This window comes from Myiozetetes cayanensis, unplaced genomic scaffold, assembly GCF_022539395.1.
Source record: "Myiozetetes cayanensis isolate MyiCay16 unplaced genomic scaffold, myiCay2020 scf13, whole genome shotgun sequence".
NCBI lineage: Eukaryota > Metazoa > Chordata > Aves > Passeriformes > Tyrannidae > Myiozetetes > Myiozetetes cayanensis.
In genome coordinates, this window is record NW_026086937.1 from 17,723,046 (window position 1) to 17,749,571 (window position 26,526).

General features: G+C 38.1%; 1 protein-coding gene across 7 annotated transcripts in view; it reads right to left on the bottom strand.

Annotated features, from left to right (window-relative positions):
- Nucleotides 1-1,269: 1,269 nt before the first annotated feature.
- Nucleotides 1,270-26,526, bottom strand: part of NAALADL2 (N-acetylated alpha-linked acidic dipeptidase like 2) — a 434,035-nt gene continuing 408,778 nt past the window's right edge. For all 7 annotated transcript variants that reach the window (XM_050308259.1, XM_050308262.1, XM_050308258.1 and 4 more), the window contains 2 exons: nt 18,207-18,405; nt 1,270-2,121 (listed from right to left, as the gene is read on the bottom strand). In XM_050308259.1, coding sequence (XP_050164216.1) covers nt 1,923-2,121; nt 18,207-18,405 — 398 coding nt within the window. In that variant the 3' untranslated portion in view covers nt 1,270-1,922. The remainder of the gene's footprint in view (nt 2,122-18,206; nt 18,406-26,526) is intronic.

Below are 26,526 nucleotides of genomic sequence, written 5' to 3' on the forward strand. Positions count from 1 at the left end.
CTCAAATGAGGATATTCCAACCACTTAAGTATTACAATAATCAAAAGTATGCAAACAAGGGGATGAACAAACATCATAAACAATGTTACTCTTCAGAAGTCAAATTCTCTCTGCAGTAAACAGAATTGGTAGCAAAAAAATCACCGTTAACTTTGCTTATCAGATGCCAAGGAAAGATAGAAGATAATCATGTCTAAGTTCACACAATCACATTGACTGAACATATACCCACTGCAGAAAAAGCTGTACAACTACCCAGCTCTGCCTCTGGTAAGACCTGGGGTGTTTTACCCATTATAAAATAATAACTTGCAAAAAAATGCACAGATATATATACCCAGTCCTGGATCACTGCTTATAGAGGCCTGTTTGCCAATGACTTTGGAAAGAGAAACCCAGCTCTGTAAACAACTCTTATTGCTTGCTACGTGAACTTTCAAAAGCCTTTCATCAACTTGTGCACTTTGAAATTTTCCAGAAGGCAATTTTTAGACATTAATACAGACACTTTTTCCATTTTTATTGCAACCTGAAATGTTCCTTTAATAATTTCCATGGCAAACCAGGTAACAATACATTTAACATTTCCATCAAATAACTTATATTTTAGTTCTAAGTATCTATACAAAACTCCTTTTTTTAAGCTCTAACCCCAGAATCATCTGAGATTTTAAAACTCTAAACCCAATAGGGCTTAACAATTCCCATCGTTTACATTATTAAGACCTGCAGTTCTCAAATGTGCCTATCCCCTCAGGGGAACACTGAACCTCCTGATCCTTTCATTCACACATTGCTTTGGCCAACAAGTAATGGTATCATTAGAGCCCTCGTACAGGACTTTCCCCAATGCAGAGCAGCTCTGAGTTTTGGTCCTGCAACATGCCTCACCAGCTTGTGCCTCCAGAGTGGAATTCCTGGTTCTACAGCAGGTTCTACAGCATTTATATTTTGCTTGTGCTTTTTGACAACAATCCAGGTGCTATATGCCAGGCCTGGAATAGTGGGTGCTGTGTCTGAGTGATGGAATCCCAAAACTGTTTCCAGGATTTGGAGGCCTTGTTTTCATTTACAGCTCTCAGGAAATTTAGAGAGACCTTGAAGTGGGCTGTTTTGGTAATGTATAAGCTTATAAGGCCTGTACCCTTATAAGATCAGGCAGTTCTTTTATTTAAAATAAAGACTGAAGTTATTCTTGTGCAAGTAAATGTTGACTCAAACTTTTCAAATCACTTGAAACCGCCACAAAAATTTTCTCTTCAAGAAACATTAGAGAAAACAACTCTTTATTTTCATACAGAAATGGAATAATCAAAGTTAATCTCTATTCTCAGAATTGAGGTATTTATTGTTCCACAGGAGTAAAGATGTTGGATTGCACCAGTAAAGGTGTTTTGTGCATTTTCACTCTGGTGCTGGATACCTGAAATGCCACATCCTTCAAATACTTACTCTGAATGAAGAAGATGAGTGTGCTGAAGAAGGTAAGAAACACAACAGTATACTTAAGTCAGATTTTTCTGACAGAGCAGGGATGGAAAGCTCACCCAGATATACACCTGGGGTGTCTCAGAACCGGGTCTTCAGCGCGTTGCAGGACGTGCTTGGTACTTCGCAAGATTGAGATCTTAGTCGTAAAAACGTATTTTACATATAAAAATACAGCAGATGTCCCTCCAGAAATCCTAACTTAAGTGTTATTCCCTCTCATTGTGTTTCATACATTCAGAAACAGACATTTGAGATATACTGTGAACAGTGCAAAAGACTGTTTTATATTTATAAAACCACGCTCTGCGGTACCTTTAAGCGACAACTGAAGGAAAAGCTGAGAAAAGTTTCATCCTCAGAGCAATTCTGGTCCAAGCTGAACTTTTGTTTAGCGAGTTGTAAACAAATGTCTTAGAATGCAGAGAATCCTCTCATTTCTTTCCAGCTAAGGTGGTCTCAAACACATCAAGTCCTGCTTTGAAGTAAACCTGAGCTGAATTGATGCTGTTCAGCACCTCTGACAAGGCTGCCTGAATGGTCTCATTTGACTGATGTAGTTTGCAGTGCTCCAGTGCCTCCAGCAGTAGTGAAAACTGGCTGGTCCTTTCATCCAGTCTGTAAAGAATATTTCTAGAAGAGAACAATGGAGAGAATGGTAAACTTTTTACTCAAAACAATTCATCAGAAGCCATCAAGAAACCCTGCAAGTATCAGCCACACTTTACAGATGATATGTATTATGCACAGTAAAGCTGACCCATGGCAAAGTGAAAGGCAACTGCATATTTATTATACCTTGTTCACTGAACTATGAGTACATGCACTGAAACAGTCACTAAATCCATCAAAGAAATCTCACATTCCTCTTTGACCATTCAAGATTTTATTCAAAAGCATGAGCTTACACCTATCACACCCCTCATGAAGGATTTCGCGTCTCAGTTGGATTCCATTTATTCCCCTCTAAAAAAACGTTTGATTATTGCTGTGAGCCCTCAGCACAGGTCTGGGGTTGTTTTTGTTTTTCCTATCTGCTCCTGTTATTTATTTCCCTCTTCAGAGGCAAAATTCCAGCTACGTTGAAGTCAATGGTGAAACTCTCATTGCCTTCAGCAGAGCCTTTACTTCATCAATAATCCTTTGTGGCATCAGAACAAGAGCAACCCATCTTTAATGTCACATACTCGAGGAAGGAAATAAACAGCACACACAGCTATACCCTTGTGAAACAAAATCTGTGTTTTCCTAGAATATCTGAAAAACTTTTTAATGGTTTATAGAAAAACACGTGGAAGAGTGTTGTCTGATCCCTTGGAAATGTTATCTGTATGAGGTGTGGAAGGCTCAGAATTCAAAGCTAGTGAGTGATTTTAATGAGACTCTTTGAAGCAGGCTATAAATGCTATCCAAAACCAGGTGTAATCATTATTTTAATTAGAAGAGCATGTAAATATCATAAATCTCCACCCAGCAGCTCCTTTGATTGTAAACAGAAATGAGTGAAATTTGAAACAGGAAAGCTACAGTGATTTGGTGCAGGACTTTATCCTTAAATACAAGGCAGGTGTTTGGGGCAGGGAGATGTCGTTTCATGGAATGAAACCATCAAGAAACAGGACAACTTACATACTTTGTTAGTAACCTAATTGCACAACAGAACAGGCCAAATGGCAACTCCAAATTAGTAATAAAAAGGCCAAGTACCTACAAGACAGATGACCACAAAAGGGCATCTTATGAATCACCTATTGCCAGTCTGCCAGGGGGAAAAGTAAAAAAGTATCCCTATAAATGACAGCACAGAACAACTACAATCTTCTGCCATGCTTTTCAGTTTATAATAAAAAAAGTGTTTTGAAAGAGAGGCAGTGTTTTTCAATATGAAATAACTGCTATCCTCACAGGCCAATTTTTCAGGCTATGTTTTTGCCTTCCTATGTTGGGAAAACATAGGAAACCCAGCAACGTGCAGTAGGAAAGGTAAGCTTCTCATCCCCTGGCAGCAATACATCCATCCATTTCAAGGGTTCTGCAATGCAATACACTGCAGTTTTAAAGACAGGAGGGAAAGGGGTTGAATCCAACACTGCAGCAGCAGGACAGCTTACACAGTTTAAACAATAGGTCATCACTGACCTCGATCATTTAGACTGAAATAGGTTAGAAGCACTTCCAGGAACAGCTCAGCAGGGACAGGAATTTCCATCAAGAGGACTGTAACAGGCAGATGTGGCAATAACTTCCTCAGCTTGCACTGCTGTTCCTTAGCTCTGAGCTGATGCTGCTGTTCCTCAGACTAAGATGCATCTTACACTCAAAGGTGACTCAAGCTATATGGTGGACTGTCCCAAAGCAGTCCCTGTGATATAGTAAATGAAAACTTTGTATGCCGAGAACCAGATAAATTCCTTGTTGGTTGGTTTTCAAAGATAGGCTGTGCTATGGGAAATACTGTATTTTTCAAAGCAGGGATTGATTTTGCTCCCTCTGAAATCAGTTCAGGGACTCCTGCTGAGATCAGTGCAAGCAGAACTAGGCTTTTGAAGAACTCTCCTCTGTAGTTCCTGCAGTTCACAGGGAGAAAGTAGCCTGTTCACAACCCCTCAAACACCTTCAACAGCAAGGACAGTAGAAAATAATCACATTACTTTCTACTCTTAGGAGAGATCTTATTGCTGGTGGCTGGGAGACTTTGACTGAGCTGGAATTCTATTCCAATGCCTACAATACTGGCTCCCTGATCTATATTAGAATCCCTCTATTCCTTTATTAGGGGTAATGTCAACTAGTAAAAAGTATCATAAGATGATAACCATCAGCAGAGCAACACTGACTTAGACTGCTAGAAATCAGGCTCTAAAGAGAGGATGGCATAAACATTGGAATGGACATAAACATTGGAATGTCTGGGGACTGCTGAGACAACATTTGTGTTGAATAGGAACAGATCTTCTCCTGCCCCATCTTCAAATGTGCTCCAAACAAGGCACACAGGCTAAAAGGATGGTTTGCCTTGACACGTAAGGATGCTAACACAGTTAAAATTTACTGTGTGACTTTGGAATCACAGGTGATTGCACAGTTAAAGGCACAGGTAGGTGATCCACTGTAAAAGACAGGTGTTCCTAGCCCATCCCACCCGACTGTGGTGTAAATTAGTGTCTGATGAGAAAAGCTTAGTGGTTGGATGAATGAAAGAGACAAGCCGTTTGCTGTCATAGTTTAAATAATATCTTAACTTTTGCTATAGTAATATGACTTCAGCATATGGTACGACAGAACCTACTTTTTGTTTTTATCTATGCAAATAATAATAATAATAATAATAATAAGTAACATCATACAGCACCTGTTTTTTTGAATTTTCTGCTAGGAGTTCTCACTAGGATCTTATATTTTCCAATTACTTATCTTTGCTTGGCAAGCCATGCCACTCCTTTGTTGCATAAAATGATTTCTCTCTTTATGCACGTTCATGAGAAACACTTTATACAAGTTTACTTCTTATCTCTGTCCAAGCTTCATCAAACGAAAAAAATGGTCAGTCCAGTTTATTACTTCCAAGCCTTTACAAGTCAGAAAAGTGTTTTCATTAAAGATTACACAGGGACTGAAAAATAAACCCCAGCCATTTCACTGGCACAAGATATCACTATGAGCCCACAACACGCATAATGATAGCAAGAGACTTTAATTTATACTGTGAAATTCAATTACCTAAACATTCCTTAACACAAATTGGTTTTGTAGCCTACACCTCTAAAACAACAATTCCAGTCTCTGGTCTAATTGCTTAAGTATCTACCTTCATCTTTAACTATTTTGATCTCCTAAATGTAATTCACACAGTCAGCCTGACCCACACAAAACAAAAAGAGACTCCAAACCAGAAAACTGCAGTACATTATTGATAAGACTAATGAAATTACAACACACATCACTTATCTAAATGGACTTGTTCCTACGACACATCTCAGTGACCTGAAAAGTGTAACACCGAAGCAGGAAACCTAAGCAAGAACTTCAGGCAGTACCACTGAAAGAGGTAAAATGGCTCCAAACAAAAGAACCAGCCTTAGCAAAGTAAAGCAAAGAAACTGTAAAACTGAACTCTTAACAGAACCTCTTCTGTAACTTTTATGAGCCCTTTTCAGGCCTAGGAACATAAGCATTACTGATCAAAACAATGCCATTAAATGCTGTTTTACACTATCACAAATAAGGAGGTAATGTCATACCCACCAGACCAGAATGAATTTGAAAAATTCTTGAAATGACAGATCACACTAAAAATTTGATTTTAACACCACTTAAAGCTATTTTGGAAGTTATAGTAGAACAACTGGACAGTATAGGATAAAACTAGATTATTGCATTATTCTTGTCAAGAAAAAGCATTTTTTAGCTTATAAGAAAAGTTTGCAGGTAATGAGCAACACAAGCTCAATTATTCAGGTACTTACAAGCAGACTCCCATCTAAGAGCCTATATTTGAGATTTTGAAAAGTAATTATTAAATCATTAGTACATAATGGCAAGTACACTGTCCTTTTTCTCTGTGGACTCACATTAGAATTGTGTACAGGTAAATGCTATGGGCAGCCTCTGCCTATTCCAGTTATAACACAATGTGCTATGACTTCAGCATCCTCACAAACTCAATTTTATAAATCCTTGAATTGTTTCTTCTTGTACCCTCCAAGAAAAAAAAAAGCACACCAGAACAAGGATTCTCTGAGTTTCACTTTCTCCTGATACTGTTCTATTTTGAATGCACTTCTCTTACATCTAGGAGTTTGGTTTCATTCATATTCGTAAAACATAAAATATTATTACCTTGGTAAATAAATAAATGCATTCTAATAACATTATTTACATGCTGGAACTTCCACTTCCACAGGGTGTTTATTTACTGCAGGACATAAAAATATTACAAATTCTTCTTCCCTGAAAACAGCATGAGCTGATTTATACTCATTTATGTACACTTGCTTGCACCTAAGAAAATTTTATGTTGATGGTACAGAAAGTTTCCCTTCTTCCTCTGGGTTCCTTATCCTTTTGATCTCCAACAGTTCTTCTCCTTTCCTCTCTTCTTATTTTCTAAACCTTTTTGACACCCACATGCAGTTATATTATCTTTCCTGTTTTATTTCATAGCACTATTGTGGCAGAAGGTTTATCATAATAAAATTGGCGCTGCTGGCCATATAAGACCAGGACAAAATATATGCCCTGGTAAACTGTCATTACATGTCATTAGAGCTGCAAATGTCACTATTCCTTCACTTTCTCAAGTCCCCAAAAACTCAGCACATCATATTTAAGGTCTTTTTATTTCTAATATGTTGTTTCTAACTTTTGCTTGCTCCTTTTAAAAGAGCCATCACCTGCCTTCCCTTAGTGTTCTCATCTACAAACTGTTCTACCAATATATACTTTCCAGAAAGTGATGTATTAAAACCACATACACTCAGAGGTGTCTGCCTCAAAGGTATGTATTTGCATGTTATCAGCAGTTGATAAGCTACAGGTAATCCAGATATCAAACCTAAATAAGGTCTAACCACCGGAAAGGCATTTCAAAGGCATTGTTGTGGCAAAACAGATAAATTCACTTCCTGCTAGATAGAAATTTATTTTGCATAAGAGACAGGCATTAGGACACCTCTAATTGAATCACTTATGGCAAACAGAGGTTATGGTCAGTCTGCATGAAGAGAACCCTGTTGGGAAATGGGACTACAAGGAGATAATTATTCCAGGTTCGAATACATTTCTGAGAGGTCAGTTTAGAACAGGGCTTGTTAAAAAAATAAATCCCAATTTTGGCAGCCCTGTGAAGTGTCTTGACGGTTGGCTTGGCTTGACTGCCAGCCAAATTAACAAAGGGAAAAGGAGAAGCCAAACTGGAAGGATAGTGGGTTACAAGATACACTATCTATTATTTCCCTACAGTTCCCTTTGGTTACAGTCCTTTCTAAAGGTAGGGAACAGCCCTTATCAACTTAAAGACAATCTTCAACTAAAGATCTGACTCTGACCCATCCTAACCTCACCTAAAGACATTCCCACCCTTAAAACTATTCTGGGGATGATTACAAATTCATCTACCAGATGAACTTGCATGTTGGAGCATTCAGAACCCTAAAGAGAAAGACCTATTAAAGAAATCAAGCCAAGTAAAGGTTGCTTGAGGATTGTTTTATGATCAAAATTCAACATTCAGAGAAAAAAATTCACTTTCACTTCTGTTCTGAAACACCTAGGAAACAATTCTTTTGATAGTTAAATAATTTCTGTCAACAGAAAAAACTGACATAAAATAAAGCTAACAAAATGCTAATCTTGATTTTCTGCCGACGTTGACAGTGTTCTGCGACAGCTCGGAAAAAAAAGGAATCTATGACTGAATCTATGACAACCTGTGCTGAAACTTTTTCACTTGCATTACATAAACAATAATTTATTCATTTTTGTGACTCATGATAGCAAACAGTGTCTAGGAAAATACATAATAAACATGAACAAATGGAAGATGGAAACTTGATGCAAGGAGCTGATCATAAGAGGCCTGATGTTCTGGAACAGCCTCAAATAAGACTAATGGAGCTAAGAAGTCTGACTAATTTAAAGACTGAATTTGAGTGAAATCAGGCTGCAATAAAATATCTATTTGCCAGTGCTGAACATCAACATTACCCTGCACTCACAGTTTTTCTCATGGTGAAAATCTGCTGAGTTTAGGAGCCTGATTTATTCTTTGCTTTGGAGTAAACAACATCAGTAAGTAAGAAGAATCCATTCTACAGCTTCAATAGTACAGAATGACTGCACACAAGTGGAACAAAAAAGAAAAAAAATAGGATGCATCTGTTCTTCAGAAGTTGCAAGTCACTATTTATCGCTGCTAAAGAGCAGTCCTCTAATTAAGCATTATTTTCCCTAGGGTTTTACAGAAATTAATTAAGAGACTTTATCTAGAAATTCCCGAAGAAGCCACAAAACCCCCTATCAGACTCTTTCCCATAGAGCCTTTAAACCCTATATGCAGCTGATGAAAGAATGATGAATACTCCACAGAAATGTAAAAATTCCTTGAAAATCCATGAATACTTTTTCTGTGATTTCTTAGAACAAGGACTTGCAGGTACACTTGAAAGAGTGGTGATGCATTGAACAAAACTGATATAACTGTATTTTAAAATTGTATTTCCCTGGCAGCAACTGGTATGAAACATACTTTGTTAACTTCCAAATAATGTAGCTGTTGGTAACAAATGTAGGCATGTTGTTCTTTGAATGATTTATGCTACAGTTGCTTTTGAAGTGAAAGAAACATATGCTTATGTGAGTAATTTGGAGGAAACTATTTGTCGTTTAAGGATGTCTCAGTCTGAAATACTCGAATTCAAAACAGATGTGCTACTATTCTGAAGGACTTGAGGGAAGTGAATTAATAATATTATTTCCAAATGGCTCACAGCTGATGTTCTGATGGCTTCATAGGGCTTTTTATTTAGAAATCATGTAAAACATCTGATTCCTAAGGAGGAACAGCATTTTCAAAGGAAGCAGCACTCAGGGTCCAGTGCTCAAGGCAGTAAATAGGCTTGACCTTGGTCTTCAGTGCTGATCCTGACTAAGTTTATCATCTAAAGTAACTCCATACCACGTGATGTGAGACCATTACCCTCACAGCTAAAATCAGATGGATCATTATCAGAGTTAACTATGGATAAAAGATTAATTATGTCATAATACATTCTTTAAAGAAATGCCTAAAGTTGTATCTTTATTACCTTCAATGGCATGCATACACACGAAATTAACACTTCTTTTTAATCCTAGTTAAGGTAATTTTCCTGTTAATGATCTCATCACCAAATTTCTAAGCCCTATTACCTGGGTAATATATTAGTGGATGAATTTTGCATATTAACTATTTTCCCAATGAATCTCATTTATGTTTGTAGTATATCCGAGATGTGTTCCTGGATATTATCACAGACAGTGGTTCTCATCTGTCGTGACTCAAAAATGTGGAATCACGTATAAAATATTAAGTTTTTGTCATATTTAATAAATCCAAAATCTAATACTTTGTATAGCTTTCTGAGATGGCAGTAGATTTTTCTCCGTAACTAAATATTCTTGCCCTATTTAGCACCATAAGCACAGACCCAAGCAAGATCTGCCAGCAAGGGACACTGAGTGGAAACTGCATCCTACTTGCTAGTTGTTGGCATGAGAGCTCTGCACTGAGCTCATGGAACAGCTGGGACAGGGTTTTTACAGTTAACAGAACAAGTGCTGTGAGATAGGCCATATATTAAAACAAATGTCATTTTTCAGAAAAAAATCAGGTTTTTTGCCAGGCTAAGACCATGCATGTTCTTGGGAAGCGTGAGCAATTGTATTTCCTGGATAAAGTCTTGTCTTTGGGACAACCAATGCTGCAATAAATTACAAGATATGCGTAGTAATATTTACTGGATCACAAACATAATGGGTCTGATGTGCAGAGAGAAGTCTTTAAGTATACAAATCAATCTAATTAGAAGGATTTTCTATACTTCATGAGAAATATAGAAAACAAAAACAAATTAAGGTATGTAAATCCAGGTTTACCCTTCATATCAGGGAAGTGAGAAATCTGGTTTCCAGCCATAACATAATCCCTGATTACAGTGGTTTTCTGCTTTTGCAGGTGTAATGAAAAGATTTCCACGTTCTCTGCTTAAATAAGCTTTAAAGTCTGCCATAATTACATGTCTGCAGATGGCTAATTCAGTAGTATTTATGCAGCAAATGCTCTTTAAATAGTAAAAAATTTACAAGACAACAAATACAGTCATTAATTCATGGCTATTACACATCTTGGTGATTCCAAAGGAAAAAAACCATTTCAATTGCCACTCATACGGATCAGGTGTTTTGAGTATGAGTTTAATTCACTTTATTGCACCTCCTCAGTATTAGGAAAGGTCATAATTCAGCATGATTATTAGTCATGAGAAAAATAATAACCATAGCAGGAATTCGTAAGAGCATTATCAACCAGTAATTGCTATTGATGTGTGCCAGGATAAATGTGAAGCTCCACACACAAATGAATGTTACAGATCCACTCTCCCAGAGGATGAAACTGTACCTGTCTGGTCCAGTGAATGAATAACCACAGCACTGTTCATTTTTCCCACAGGGACTGGGAGGACCCGGTCAGAGCTCTTCCCAAAGTTTTCCAGTCCACAGAGAATGTTCATGCTGCTCAAATTTGTACCTACAGGTCCATCACAAATTAAACAGCTCTTAAACTTTCCTAACTATGCCTGCTGTGGGGAGCTGCACTGATAGGAAAAGGCATCCTGGGGGAAGCTTCTTGTGCTACTCAGAGTTTAACTCCGAAGCTACATTATAATCCACTGAATGTGCAGATTCATGACAGAACCTTCTTCCCAGTCCCTCAAATTTTTTGAGTGTTTGCACCATGTGAGTGAACTCCAAGTGATCTTAATTATGCCTGGCTTCTGGTAGCTGCTCAAGAGAGGAGGGAGTTCCTCTGTCCTCCCATCTGTGCTATACCCTCACCTAACAGTCAGGTACAATGTTTAAAAGGAACGCAGTGAATAAAGTACTTTCAGTCCACCTTTTATCAAGGGTGTTACTCCAGATTCTGCTAGTGACTTGGATGTATGAATTTGACTTAAATTATGATTTTAAACTGAAATTACATGTGCCAAGTATCTTTAAAGAAAATGATAGCTAAATAAGTGCTATTAGAATGTAGTGTTCAGTATCTGTTTAGGCTTCAGATTTTCTTAGTTTGTGCCAATCTAGTTAAATAGACATCATTGCTTGTCATACCACTAACTAACTGGTTTGTCTCTGAGATTAGGACTAGAAATGATAATCTGGTAGCTAAGAATTGTAATTATATTCCTATGCAAGAGTTTCTAATCAGGAATAACCTGCAGAGATGACTCAGTCTATTCAATTTTACTATGCTGTAAATTCTATGCACATCAACTCATGATTGTTCCCACTTTTACAAACCCTGGTCACCAGACACACAAACTCTGTTTAGACAAGCATGTAAACCAGGAACCTAACTCTTCCATTCAATGTCTGCTACCAAAGACTGGGAAAAAAAATCACTTTCTATGCAAGCATTAATTAAAGATTTACCAAGCTCTGCACCGCATTTTAGATCTCCTGACTGCACAGAGCTGCCACTGTTCTCCTACCTCATGAAACTTCTTTTTGCCTTCCCTTATTCTTGGAGAAAACAAAAAAACTATACCTGGAGTATTTCCTGTGATTTTCTTGCCATTAGTAGGTCATGAAGTGAGTTACAATGCAGCAAGTCTTGCTGAAACTGTGTCACTGCTGAATATTTCAGGTTGTCATCTCTAACTTGCATAAACCACAATCAGACTGCTCAAGCACTGCAGAGTTCAAAGGAATAAGGTAGAAGAAAATGGGAGGCATTTTGGGTGTAAAAAATACATTTGGACAAATGCATAGCAGAGAGAAGGGAAATGAAGAACTGCAGAACTGAGAGGCACCAGTGAAGGATTAGAAAGAGAAACAAGTAATGCCACTATTCATAACTCAATTTATAAAATGTGAAAAATTGTAGAAGAAAAAGAGTTGCAAATTTTGAAAGATGCAAGGTATGGGGGTCAAAAGTCAGATGGGAAATCACTGCTATGCAGTAAGACGAGAATTCATTTACTCCGACTGAATGGCAAAATCTGAGGTACACTATTCTACAACCAGCACACAATTCTTTCCTTCTCCCCCAACATAATTCTATCATTGTATTTACAAATTGCACATGGCAGATAATATGAGACAGAACATTATCTACTACTGCCAGTGCAACATGAATTATTTCAGTATTTCCCACACTAAGAATCATCAACACTGTTTCAAATCACTCTCTGCTCCACATAAGACAATGCAGAACAATAAAAATACTCCATGTGTTTGGTTCAGGTCAGTCAAAAATGTCTCAAATGTTACAACAAAGGAGACAGGAATATTTTCTATTTGAAGTCATAAGTGAAGAATTCAAAACGAAAAAACAAACCTCTAGAGTTTATACAACGAGACAGAATTACTGTCTTCTGCAGAAACTCTGGGCTAGGGCTTTGTTTTATTTTTCAGATGACATTGCACTACATTTGCCCATGTTACTCTTCAAGATTAGCAGGATATTTGCATCTTTAATGCCTGTCCTCTGTAAATCCAGTGAGCAGCTTGTTTACACATGGAGATTTAATAAGGTCTTTAATTTTCCCAATAAACGTATCTGTAGAAACTAGACTCTTAGGGCGTGTGTATTTTGAAACCTGAGAATTTGCTGCAGTTTACCAGCAAAGCAGAAAAAACCCCAGTAGAATCTGCATATGTCAGAAATGTATATAACAAATCTCAATCTGAAAGGAAAACATTTGTTCTGGTGAACAACACACACTTGAGTGGCATGAGATTAGCAGCAAACTACCTTTTTGTATGGTACCAAAAATATCTTTTGATTGTTCTTTCATGATATTTAGGGTGCATAATCTATCTTTGCTTATTGCCAGTATTTTTTTCAGTGAATTAAAACCGATTTGCTATAATTTTTTAGCCCAATGAAGTGTTAATGTCACACTTGGGTACCCCTGATAAAAAGAAGTAAAAGGAAGAAGTTAAATTAGTATACAAATAAGCAATAAAAACTGCTGGAGGTCTTTGTTGAAAACAGCTTGCATTCCAAATTCTTACTTTTCACCTACTTATTACCCAATTCACTCAATTACATCTATTAGACAAAGCACAATCACCCTTGCAACAATTCCATAAACAGTGGTGGCAGATGCACAGAGCCTTAACGGACAGGATAAACTTGGCGTGCTAAGACAAAACTCTTAAAAGAAAGATTTTACACAAGATGACTTTGATTCTTTTATAAAATTGTTAAAAGAACTGTCAGTCAGGACATAACTGATCCTTAGGCAATGCTCCATTAGGAGTAAAACCCACCTAACTGGAGCAGAAATGACAACCTGAGTGAGCCCTCGTGCACCTATTTTTGGCTTCAATTTTAAAGACCAAGGACACAAACCCTGATTTTAGTGACTCTCTTAGATTTGGAAATTTTTCTGGGAGCATCCCAGGGTATTCTAGGGAATCCTGCATACTTACTGCTATAGAGATTGGACATGGACCTGAAGAGAATGAACACTTTCAGTGAGACAGGATATCTTACTGCACTGAGTGTCCCATGCCTGATACTTCATGAAGTTTTCTTCATCATCTCATTTCTCTGCAATATTATTATTCATTGAAGTGCTACGTATTTCAACAGAGACAGAAGCTCTCCATGTAAGTACCTGAGGACTGCACACACAGAATTGACAGATACATTAGGCTGACAGGTTGTCAGGAGCTGTAGAGATCAGCAAATATAAGAAACACAATAAAATGCACAAGGAATGGGGGGAACACTCTTCACTCTTACTCAGTCTAGGTAAACACAAGATTTGAACTCAGCATTTAGAAACACCAGGAAGATACATGATGCCTTGCTGCCCATGATATTGTGGTGTCAGTGTTTCAGTAGGCATTTTTGTAGAGGGAAAAGCGTGCAGAAGCATGACAGTAGACATGATCAGTATTTATGGAATCTTTTTTTTGTCTCTGCTGAGGCTGACCACCTCACTGAGCAGACAAAATGCTTGAGATATTTTTTTTCCCCCTGTCTATGTACAGTGCCTAAAGTAACAAAACCTTTTATATGCCACTGCTGTGTAATCTGTGGTTATTACTACCAGTAGCAAAATATGGTAATCAGAAAATATACAGAAATGTTCCACATTAGTATACATTGCAGGAGGGGAAAGCAAGAAATGGCTAAGGGTAAGAAACAACATAAATCAATTTCAAGTGATTTTTCCATTAAAATAATGGCAAATTATAAATCCAAAAATTATCAATATTATGGCTATCTTATGAGAAACAAAGATAAATGAAGAACATCAATAGCTATCCTATTCTGTTCCTACACACTTATTTTGTACATAGAAGATCTACCCAGGGCTACCACTGGGAATCAAAGAAACTCTTCAGGTACAATAAAACTCAGCGATTTTGTCCTAACCCCAAATCAAGTCCCAGGGTAACTTTCGCAAAGTGGGATAATATTTCTCAACCTATTATTTTTCATTCCGCCTAAATTTCTGGATAAGACTAAAATACCCTGATGGAAGCTGTACTTGTATATTTCCAGCTCAGTTGGAAATAGAGTATCATGGGGAAAGTGTGCTATTGTGGAATTTTCAGTCCAATGTCATGAAGTTCAGGCAAGTAGGATAAGCATCAAAATGACTGTGTTTACTGACATTGTATTGAATAACCTGCCAATGCCAATAAAAGTTCAATTTAGTCAGATATCCTAATCTAATTATTAAAAAAAAGTAATTTGAATAATTTTACTGCTCATTATAGATGAATAACGCATAAATTATGCCCATATATTGCCCTACGACATTGACTGGAATGAGACATTTAATTTTTTAAGTACAAATATACAGTGAGAGACTATGGCTATGGCAACGTTGTGTGCAAACCACACAAAAAGAAAAATAAAAAGATAAATAAAAGATATATTAGTTCCCTTGTAGTGGAGAAGCGCAAGTAACATTGCAACCTACCTCTCCTGCAATAAAGAAAAAAACTCACCTTTCTTTTTAATTCAAGTTCTAGGACAGACAACATAGCATAGATCCAGAGAGCTGTGAATTAGGACGAACACAAGCCTAAAAATGATGCCTAAAACTTCAGCAAATTTGTCAAGTGCTTTGATTGAGGTTGAGAATATGAGTCCAAATGGGTATACAGGAAGCAATCATTTTTTCGTGAAGAATACGTCCTTTACTGTGCACACAAATTCTTCCTTCAGAAGGCTGTAAATTACAGTATTTATGGAATCTTAATGATCTAAACACAGTTGGAGCCTGAAGGTCAAGGCTGCAAACTGCATCCTAAATTTCTGTTTACAGATGAAGCACAGTATTTATTGCTGTACTGCTTGTGCTGCTATAGTTAAAGGGCTGCCAGCATTTCCATTATAAACCACTATTTCAGGGGTTTATAACTTGCCTATCAATCTTCTGACTGGGATGAAACATGGCATGCAAGGTCCTGGCTGTGAGACTCAATCTTTTGTTTGTTTTCTTTACCAAATTACAAAAAGAATAAGCTTAAAGTTATACAAGCTAAAGAAAAAAAGTATATCAGGTTTTTCAAGTACTTCTGGTGTTCCTGCAATACAATCATAGCTTCAGAACACAAAATATATTCATATAAGTCCATCAATTAATAAAAGGACTTTTGATCCCTAGAAAGATAATCCAAAAAAAGACGTTTGTTTAGATGTTTTCTCCCCCTTTAATTAAGAAACTGTACTGCAGGTTTTTAATGGCAAGAAAGGAAATCAGAAATCTAACAGTGTCCTTGACTGGTTTATCTGTGTAGATTTTCCATTAAAGGTAACAATTACACACCTTGGCACAGTATAAAGAGTGTATTCTTTTAAAATGAGTATCTAAATGGTGATATACAAGGTGTACATATTTTCTATTATATATTCCAGATGATATTTGGTAAAATTATTCAAAGTCAGGTCAGAGTCAATGTTTCCTCCCAAATTTTGGAGCAACTTTATTGCCTACCCTTAAATCTTTTATCAAATTTAATTAAATCAGGAGGGGAACAAATACTAAATTCTCACTTCCACACTGTCTACTGGAAAAGTACTTCTGCTCTGTACTGAAATACTGTGAAGAGCAGGTGATAAATTTAAGTCACATTATACCTGCATATCTAGCAAATACATTTTGATAAACAACAAACTTAATACTGCAAGCAGTGCAAGAATTGAAATACTAGAAGACCTCAAAAACCCTCTTATTGGAATCCTAAGTTTTGGCATAATTTATTTTTACAAATAAAGAACTGGGCCAGATTCAACAATGTGCCCTTGCAATGCAACACAGACACATTACATTATATTAAGCAGTTTTATGGCTCCTTTGCAACACCATACCAGTTCAGACATGACAGACAGCAGTGCTAAACCTGGAATATGAGAATTTATTTAATCACATTTTATTTCTTTATGTTATAAATCCAGTCACAGCAGGAAGGAAGTAAATTAGCCCCTCCCCAAATGTAATTATTATATTTTCTTTATTATAGCTGTAGGGCTTTTTTTCATTCACTGACATTGCTGGGTTCCCCACAACTACCTTTCTTATTTTTTCCCTTTGCTTTTGTTAAAAGATGACTGGACTTGTTTTATGCCCTTCCTAACACTTGGAAGAATCTCTTCCTCCTGTTGCTGTACTTTTTGCTTTCCTTCCCAAGTCTACTTCTACCATGTGTTTATTTTATGTCTACTCAACATAAAATCACTTGCACTGAGATTTTTGATAATTTTTCCCATCAACTGAAACAAAGAACTGTTCTGCTATTCAGTTAGTTCTGGTTGCAAGTGCATTTATATTCCGAAATAACGCAGATACCTCATTTACTCTTATGTCCTGACTCTGGTCTGTCTCCTGTATATCTGTGTTGTCTTCCAAGCTCTCTTTTTTGAGCAAGCAAACCAGTTTTCCCTAAAGTAAAACCTGGGTACGGCTTTAGGGACAGTTTCACCTGGGAATGCCCCCTAACGAGCAGTATGGATGAGCCATCGGGTATCTTGAGCTGCAGAGTCCTTCAAAATTATCCCAGCAGAGCTGGTGAAGTCAGACAGCCCACACTGCCTCCTGTGCAGCCCAGGGCACTCAGGACATGCCCTTGGGGTCGAGCTCTGAAACTCCACACTGATGAGCTGCAGCGCTCAGACAGTTTGTACTGAAGCACACGGACACACTTCATGACTTCTCCTGAGGAGCCAGAGCACCAGGCACTCCTCAGGGCATGCTTGGCCAATTCTTGTTTTTCAACCTTTTTTTTTTTAAGCTACTGATCGCTGTAAGTTCAGGGTTTTTTATTTTGTAGAGGAATCAACAGTGAGAGATACAGCAACTGCTGACTTTCTTCTTAGACAGTAAAAGATGGAATGAGTATGATGTCTTAAAATCAACCTGGGTAGTGCAGCTGAACCCGTATCAGAGAATAACTCCAACCAGAGACAAGATGTTATGAACAGTGACTGACTAAGGCCTCCTCATTCACTGCATTGTACTGCCTTTGACTGGTTGAAATGCATCCAAGAACCCTGCTATATAATTAAATATGTTAAATAATGCTACAGAGTATCTTGTATAATTCCGAATCTTCAATGAACTGTAAAAAGTTTTAAATAAAATATAGGTGGAGCTTGTCAAGCAGTATTAGACCTCAAAATATTTTCTTTTTCTGGAAGCTTACTGTACCGTCTAACACACATATCTGTCATGCTGCCTGGGTTGCAATCACACCGTACATCTTGTTAGCAAAGATGTCATGACAGAAATGCTACAGTGCTGCATTCTAATGACCCCTTGTACTGTAATGAATCAATGTTTTCTGCAGAGAGGATGTGATAGGAAAAAATAGCTTTAATCTCAGATACTCACTGAGGTTTGGTGGGTTTTTTTAAAGTACAACAGTTTTGCAAACCGAGCCAACACTGAAAACCGTTTTAGCTCAAGTAAAGAACACGTGGAACACCCCACCTGTAAAGTCCTGGAGGAGCTCTATGAACCAGGAAGCTTTTCTCCAAGCTTTGTAGCACGTCATTGAGCATCCTGACTCTGACAGGAGCTCGCTCCTTGGGGTCGTTGGCCGGGCGCATCTCATCCGACTGGAACAGCTCGGCCGTGTCCCTCAGACGTGAGGCCACTGCAAGCAACTGAGGAACGCCTACTTCATCACCTGGGAACAGCAAGAGCAAGACAGTTGCCAGTGATTCAGAGAACACCACTTATTACTCCTGCTTATAAGCCAAAATTAATAGCCCAATTAAAACCGGAGCCTCTTTTCCCTTGAGGGGTTTGTAATGGATCAAGGAAAGCCATAGATCACTCTGCATAACCTCTGATCCTTTTTTTCAAAGATCAATTTGGGCTCTGATGTTTTAAGATCTAATAAGCCGTGAGGAATGATTTTGGGGTACAGATTGAAGTCTAGCATTGGAAAAAACAGGCCTGAAGGAAGCAATGGTTATAAATCAGGAACTATAGCATTTCCTTCTGAGACAGCATTTACTCAACGCCATTTGATGCTACTGCTCTCAAGTCTGAAAGCCTGTGCCTGGATTCCATAATGACTGCTGTATAGAAAATTGTAATATGCAGTTTAATTGAATTTGATTGAATGTTTTAGAATCCTAGAGGTTAACAACAGTTTTAGAGGGGATTGAAATTGTTCCTCTTAATCACTTAAATTATATGCCAATGAGCCAACTTTAATTGATATCCAAATGCATATTCCAATCCAGTCAGTATTTTCAAAACTTTTTAAATATGGAGTGTTAACTATTGCTTTGTTAGCAATCCTACACCGACACCAAAAGAATAAAAGCCTGTAGCCCTTCAGAGCACACCTTGATCTCAGTATTTCTCTGGTCATTGGGATATGACAGAGGAATGTGAAACGTGAATTGGAACACTGTGAATGTGCAGTCTATTCCCACCTGCAGTGCAGGTGGAGAGCACGGCCTCCTTTCCCAGTGTGTGCATAGACTGCTTTCCTTTTTACAAGCACATGGAGAGAAAAAGCAGAGTCTGAACCTGATATAAAGTCAGAAGTAGTATCAGTCACCATAAACATTTCCAGGATGCAGAAATTATCTTAAGGCAAAAATTCACTTCGCCTATTGACAAGAAAATCAACTACCCTTAAATCTTTCAAATGATATTTTCGTCAACATAAACCATGCAGCTTTAGGAGCTGAATGTAAAAATGTCAGTGAGTTCATTATCTTAGTGACTGAGATGATTAAGTCAAGAAAGTGGTTCAAGACACAAGTTAAATGAATGTTAAACTTCCCTGTCTAATAGATACATGGAGAAATCAAAAACAGTAATTGGAGAACACTGACATGGTTTAAACTCAGCTGGCAACTAAGTGCCACGAAGCTGCTTACTCACACTCTCCCGCTTCCCTGATGGAATGGGGAGAATAATCCAAAGAATAGAAAGGTAAACAAGCAGGTATAAGGAACAAATCAAGGACATGCCTGAATATAATATGCTGTCCCTCAGATGGAAAAAGAGAGTTGCTACTGGATAAATTCCAGTAAAGGAAAAGGATTTCATAGATCCCCATGTACTCCTGCCATTCAGCTAACACATTCCAATCTAGCAAAACATGAAATGATCCAAAATACACGGAGAGACAGATGCTGGCGTGAGAGAAACTGTCAGATTTCCTGAGCTATCAATATGAATTTCAACAATGAACAGGAGTTCCCTGTGAGAACAGGAGTGAGAGAAGATGGTTTATGTCTGCTCTGGTTTGAGACAAGGTTCTTTTGTTAATGACACTTGACCAAGCCACCTTTCCCTAATAAGAATGGATAACAGGCACTGTGGTACCTTGATATAGGATTGGTACCTTTCTGACTGAGTCTGGAGCAATTTAAATTCTGATCAAGTTAGGTTGATGCCTCAGAAAAATATCCTCCAAGTATATAAACTTGGTACATTTGCGGTATTTTGCAAAATATCATTATCCTTAATTTTCAAATCTCCGGCAAACATCCTGTGCAGCTGAAGAACTTGCCATTCCCATGTATATAATGTAGGCACTGTGCATAACTTACCCTGGCACTTCTGTCCCTATGGAAATATTTAAATTCACCCTATTAGAAAGAATCCTTTGTTTTCAGCCAAGCACTTTGTATTCCAAGTAACAGAAAACATTTATAACTTTTAAACAATTGTAAATGTCAGCTTTGCCTTTTCAGTGGTGAAGGTGAGATAAAAGGAAAATCCATCTTTCCATACTTGGAAATGAAGCCAACCAGACCACCCTTTTAAACACCTTTTTAATCCTGTAAATGCTCCCACTCATTCTCCACAGCATTTTGCACCTAAACCAACCACATTTTTGTTCACAGTCATGAGTAAGAGGCACTGCTTACCACATACTCTAAACCAGCACTCAGAAAACACACACCCAGGGCCCTCTTTAATACTTCAGTACAAAACCTGCACATGTCCATGGCCAGAGTTACCACAACAAACTAAGGACAGAACGGGCCTCACAACACACGGAACTTCATCACCAAGGGAAACTGTGATTTATGCTTGTCTCAAGTCGAGAAACTGGGACTGGAAGGGCAAAAGAGAAGGATGCATTAACTAAAGGTGGCTTAAACATCTTGTGATGCTTTTACAGAGAAAATCAAGCACAAGTATTACTTCGCTCAAGAGAAAACAACGCCACGTTATTATATTTTGTATTCTTTGTCCTTTTGTCTCCAGTATGAATCATGATGAATCATCTAAGCTAGCTGTTTAGTTGCTATAAAAATAAAATTGCAAGTACAAGAAAGTGACTCAAGAGCATGTATACTCTTGATCAGAGAATTACACTGTTGAATTTCATTACACTTGCTAAATGTAACTGGATTCTATTCAGAAATAGGTTACACCAAATAGATATTTATTTTTACAGATACTGAATACAACAGCCTTTCCCCATGTAACTGATTGCTCTTATGAAAAATACCGCTAGAGATTTAACATTTTTAAATTGTGCTTGTGCCCTCTGCTATGAACGTACTTGCCTACAAGTACCTACAGGAGAGCGAGCACAGACAAATCAGCAGCTCTGCTTAAGTTATGCTTGCTCACCACGCGTGTGAACATGTGTTTGCATGTAAGAGAGAAGGGAAATTGCTTCAGGTTTTGATTAGCTTGCAAATTCAGAATCAGCTATGGTGTGCTGCTGTATTCACTAGGCAGATTTTTCATGCTGTGCAAAACAGGATGATCAGGCCAGGCAGCAGAAAATCTGAATGGGAAAGCTTTGTAGGAAGCACCCTAAAGGGGCAGAAACACAAATCCACAGACATCCTCAGTGCAAAGAATATGTTGCCATCAGCTGTAATTTTGCTACCATGACTGCTATTGCCCAAGCAAACTAATCTGGTGTTGCTACAAGAAGACTCTTTTCGAAGGGGCTACCACTAAAAGAGGCATGTTGTGACACATCACTACATGCATGTCAATACAGAAGGAGCCTGGAGAAGAGCAGGCTCCAGAGAGACTTTATTGTGCTCTTTCAGTACTTAAAGAGGGCTTTGTAAGAAAGATGGGAATAAAATTTTTTAACAAGGGATGTTGCAATAGGACAAGGGGTAATGGTTTTAAAATAAAGATTAGATTTAGACTAGGTGTAAGGAAGAAATTTTTTTTCAATGAAATTGCGAAACAGTAGCACAGGTTTCCTGGAGAGGTGGTGGATGCCCCATTCAAGGCCAGGATGGATGTGGCTCTGAGCAACCTGGTCTAGTGGAAGATGTCCCTGCTCATTGCAGGGGGTTTGGACTACATAGTCTTTAAAAGGTCCCTTCCAACACAAACTATTCCATGATTCTATTAAGCTATCCATGACTCTGTACAGAGCCACTGAACTTACATGGCCTACAGGTACAGATTAGCTGCTCATCCTTTCCCTTCAGTACCAAATGTTTTGTCCATGGAAAATGCATTTTTCCATTTTTTTTTTTTTTTTAAAGGCTGATAAAAGGCACTAATAGATACTAACCTTGAAAGGATACTGAAGACAAGATCTCAGTGTCTCATGGTAAAGAAGGAGGTATTTCTGTCATACATACAGATAATCTAGTGTTGCATTTTTCCCCTCTGTAGCAGTCAAGAATAATGGGTGGAAACAGTAAAAGGGGAAACTTTCTGAACATGACAGATGAGTGGAGAAATTAACTCTGAAAAGCACCCGAAATGATCAGGGAAATACAGTCAAGCAGACAAAATGACGCCAAGCTGAAGACTAGCAGATAGCTGTAGGCAATGAGCATGCAGCCATCAAGTAAATGAGAGAGATATGTTTTTGTATTGATTTTTCTAAGGACAGAGAGTTTAGCCTGATGTTTTGAAATGTATGGGTTGAATCAAGGCTGTGAAAAGTCACGCAGGCTTTCCTAGAAATGGCTTATCATAAACCAGATTATTTTTAAACTTCTGCTAGCGCTGCCTACTGTTATCACCCCAAGTACTTCAGCTGCTGTAACATCTGTACAACATCCATTCTGGGGAGAAGAAGGGACCTAACTGATAGAAAGCCACACACAATCGACACTGCACCAGCCAAAGAGCTTTAAATCACAGCTCCTGCACTTCCCACGGAGGGAGAACCAGAAAATCTCATCCACACTTAATTTGTCTTCTCGAGCCTCTCTGTGTCTCAGCCAGTGCCTATCAGAGATGGCTACAGTTTGCTCACCGGCTTCAGCAGCCTGTGATGACAGACTCAACTGGGGAATCTTACCTTGTCTGCCCAGTGCTGCACAGCCACAGGGCTGGGGCACAGACACCAATTTTTGGAAGGTCTGCATGAGTCTCGGTGTGCCCAAGTGACTGGGAATAACAAATGACATCAGCTTCTACAACACCCAAGTGAGAGACATGGTCAGCATCAACCTGGCTGCCTTTATTTTTGTAAACTGTGTGATTGAACTTCTTACTGCTGAGACAGTCAGGTGCAAAGGTACAGAAAAGCTTTTAATGCTAATGAGACACCTGAGCACCTCCATCATCAATCCCTGAAACTTCCTGTAACATACACTAAATTTTAGAGAGTCTCAAATCCAGCACAAGACAGGCTACAAGGAGCAAATCCAGAGTGCTAAATGTGTTCAGCAGAAAATACAAATATGTTTTGAATATTAATGCTTATATTAGTACAAAATACTTATACAAAAATGATTACATATTTCTGCTTGCATATACACACAAAATACTTCTACAAGAGGGCTTAAAAGTCGAATTTGTATCGGTCCTATAACAGATTTGACATGTGCCCTACTACAAAAGATAAATTGTGTTTCCACAGGATGCCAAGCCTAGCATTTGTACTTGATTCAACTTGCAGTGTCTTGATTTTAAATGCATAGAAGGCACAAGTTCCACACAACTGCAAGGTGTAGTTAATGAAAATATTTGAAGCTGTCACCTATTTATGAATTTGTCTAAAATATCACATCTGCAATCAGACAGCTTGACTAGCCCTGGGGACCTGGATTTCAGTCTTGGAACCCATCTCCCGTCATTTATGACCATGAGGTTTCCTGTTAAACATCAGACCATCAGCAGATGCACAAAATGAAATGTTTCTCCAGTCACAACCCTTCCTTTCAGATAAACCCAAAAGCAGTAGCTTGTTTCCAAGGGTTCTGGTGTGTGCAAATGGAGAGAACACATGTCACTTAACAGCCTTTTCCCCATCTCTCTGAGGTACAGGCCATGAGCCAGATGTGAACATGTTTTGGATGACATAACTTGCCATCCAGACTATCCTGAATGTAAGAAATGGTTTGTAAAGTGCTGAGTAATATACCATGGAATATAACAGAGCTACTAGTACAGACATTCACCACATTGCAGAGTTAAATCCTTTACAAACATAACTAAATGCAGTTATAGCAAATACAAAGGTGTACACAACATTTTTTTTGAGTGCATCCAGGAGACTGCAAAACAGTGACTCGAGTATTTATACACACGATTTAACTTCAAGCACATGAGAAAGTCCAATGGGGAATAAAATGGGTGTTTAAGGCACTGGCTGAACCAGATCCTAGAGGCACAAAATTAAGCCTAATGAGCATATCTAGCATGTCATGCAGATTTACCTTCACCTTTTCTACATTTACAGTTCGCATTGATTTGGGGGAGGAAACAGCTTACTAAGACAATGCCACTTTCAACTGGAAATTTCACACAACATAAAACATTTTGAAGAATGAAGAAAGCCATGAGCCATGTTAAAAAGTACAACTTTCAAGTAACCAGCAAAAAAAAGACTATTGTATTAATGTTTTCCAAAGTGAAAATAAACTTATTTGACATAAGTTGGAGATAGACAAGACATGAAAGTCATGAGAAAAATCATTAAACAAAACTCCAAAGTGAACAGCTGGGAGAAGATTTATCCTCCTAGCCCTACAGCCTAGGAAATAATTTTCCCTCCCCTGAAGTGGTAGAGATAAATGATTTAACTGAAGTTAGAGGGAAAATGTCACTTTAAATCAACATTTCCTGTTACTCAAAATAAAGAAAAAAGGAAGAACAATAGCAGGCATCTCATGTTCAGTTGAAGGAATACCAGCTGAGCCACACTTTTCATTTGATGATCATTCCCTGCTGTGTTTAGGCTGAACTAAACCAATGTTTATGTGGCTCAACAGAGCTAAAATTACTTGTCTTTTTAGATGCTCACTGATTCCAGACCAATACTTGCCTACTGAATCCTAGGTCTTGACAATGATGGATGGCAAAGATTAAATAAAAGGTATCATACTTCTATGAGTGTGTATTACAGAAAAGTGGTGCTTTATAGCGTAGGGAGTGAATGAAATGCAGGGGCAGCACCTCAAGATTGCAAAAAGTCTTTATGTTTGAGATAGAATCTCACATTCTGCTACAGTCTATGTATACTTTGGGTGTGATTTTCTAGAACTTACACCTTTATTTAACAGGTCAACTAGAGATATCCATAAATATGTAAATAAAAATATTTTTGAAAGGCCTTAGGATACTACAGGTAACCTGTATCAGAGCCATAATTGGAGACCAGGATATAACAACATGTTATATCTCACAGTTTCCCCCTGTGAGGTCCTAACAAGACAGTGCTTTGGAACAGTCTTTTAAATTTAACAGTCTTTTTAAATTTAAGTTCAGTGACTTCTGACCAGAAAACCAGCTTCTAAAATAACTCATTTTGTACACATTCGAGGAATGTGTTAGAGTTTGGCAGCTAAATTATCAAAAGATTTATTCTTCAAGGACCAAGCTTCTTACGTGCTCTCCGCAAACAGCATACTTTCAACTAGCATACTTTTCACTTAGGAAAGAAAAGAGAGTTGGATCTCATTTGAGTACACCAGAATATGAGGAATCTGCGAGGGAAAAGGGACTGCATGGAAGGAGGAAGACAGATGACACTGAAGGAGAAGGTTTATATGGATGAGTGAGACTAGACAGCATTAAAAACTAGACTTCCTCTCCCTCCTTAGACCTCAGGACTGGAGCTAAGGCATATTCTTTTCATAATTGATAAGAAGGTGACATATTGCTCTTCTGTAGTCTAGACACTAGCAGAGAATATCTCAGTAACATAATATGGGTTTAGTTCCCTATAACATATTAACATTTTTCTACTGCCTGTAGAGAGGGGAAAAGAAAAATAACAAAGAGCAGCCCCCATAAGCAAAGGGAATGCACAACTGCCCCCTGTAACTGGGTTATCTTAAACAGCTCTAGCCAAGGGCTATTGGCTTGGCTGGGTTCTGTTGTCAACACAGGACAAAGAGACTGCAGAAGGCCTGTTCTTTAATCAAGAAGGTAACACAGGAATATCTGTAATGGCATCCCAATCTTGATGTAGTGGTCTCACATCAAGGCACTCGTTCTATATCTAGCAAACAGTGCCAAACCTAGAGTCTACAAGAATTATCTCTACATAATTTCCTAGTTACCAGTGACTTCTGTTTACTTTCTGACTAGAAACTTTCTTGTCCATCTCCCTAATCCCAACCCATTATCCCAAACATGCTGTTGTCAAATATGGAGCTTGCAGCGTATCAGGGCTCAGTCAGCTCCAACAATATGCATTAGTAAATTATCTTGCTTTGTCACACCTGAAGAAAGAGAGAAGTTATCATGCTCTGCAACAAGATGAGTTAGTGTAATAAACAAGCAAGGAAGGTGACTGAAAATGAAGGAACCAAACAACAGTGGGATTAGAAGCCCTCTCTAGCTTGTATTGAACAAAGCCTTGAAAGGAATTAAAATCAAATTAAGT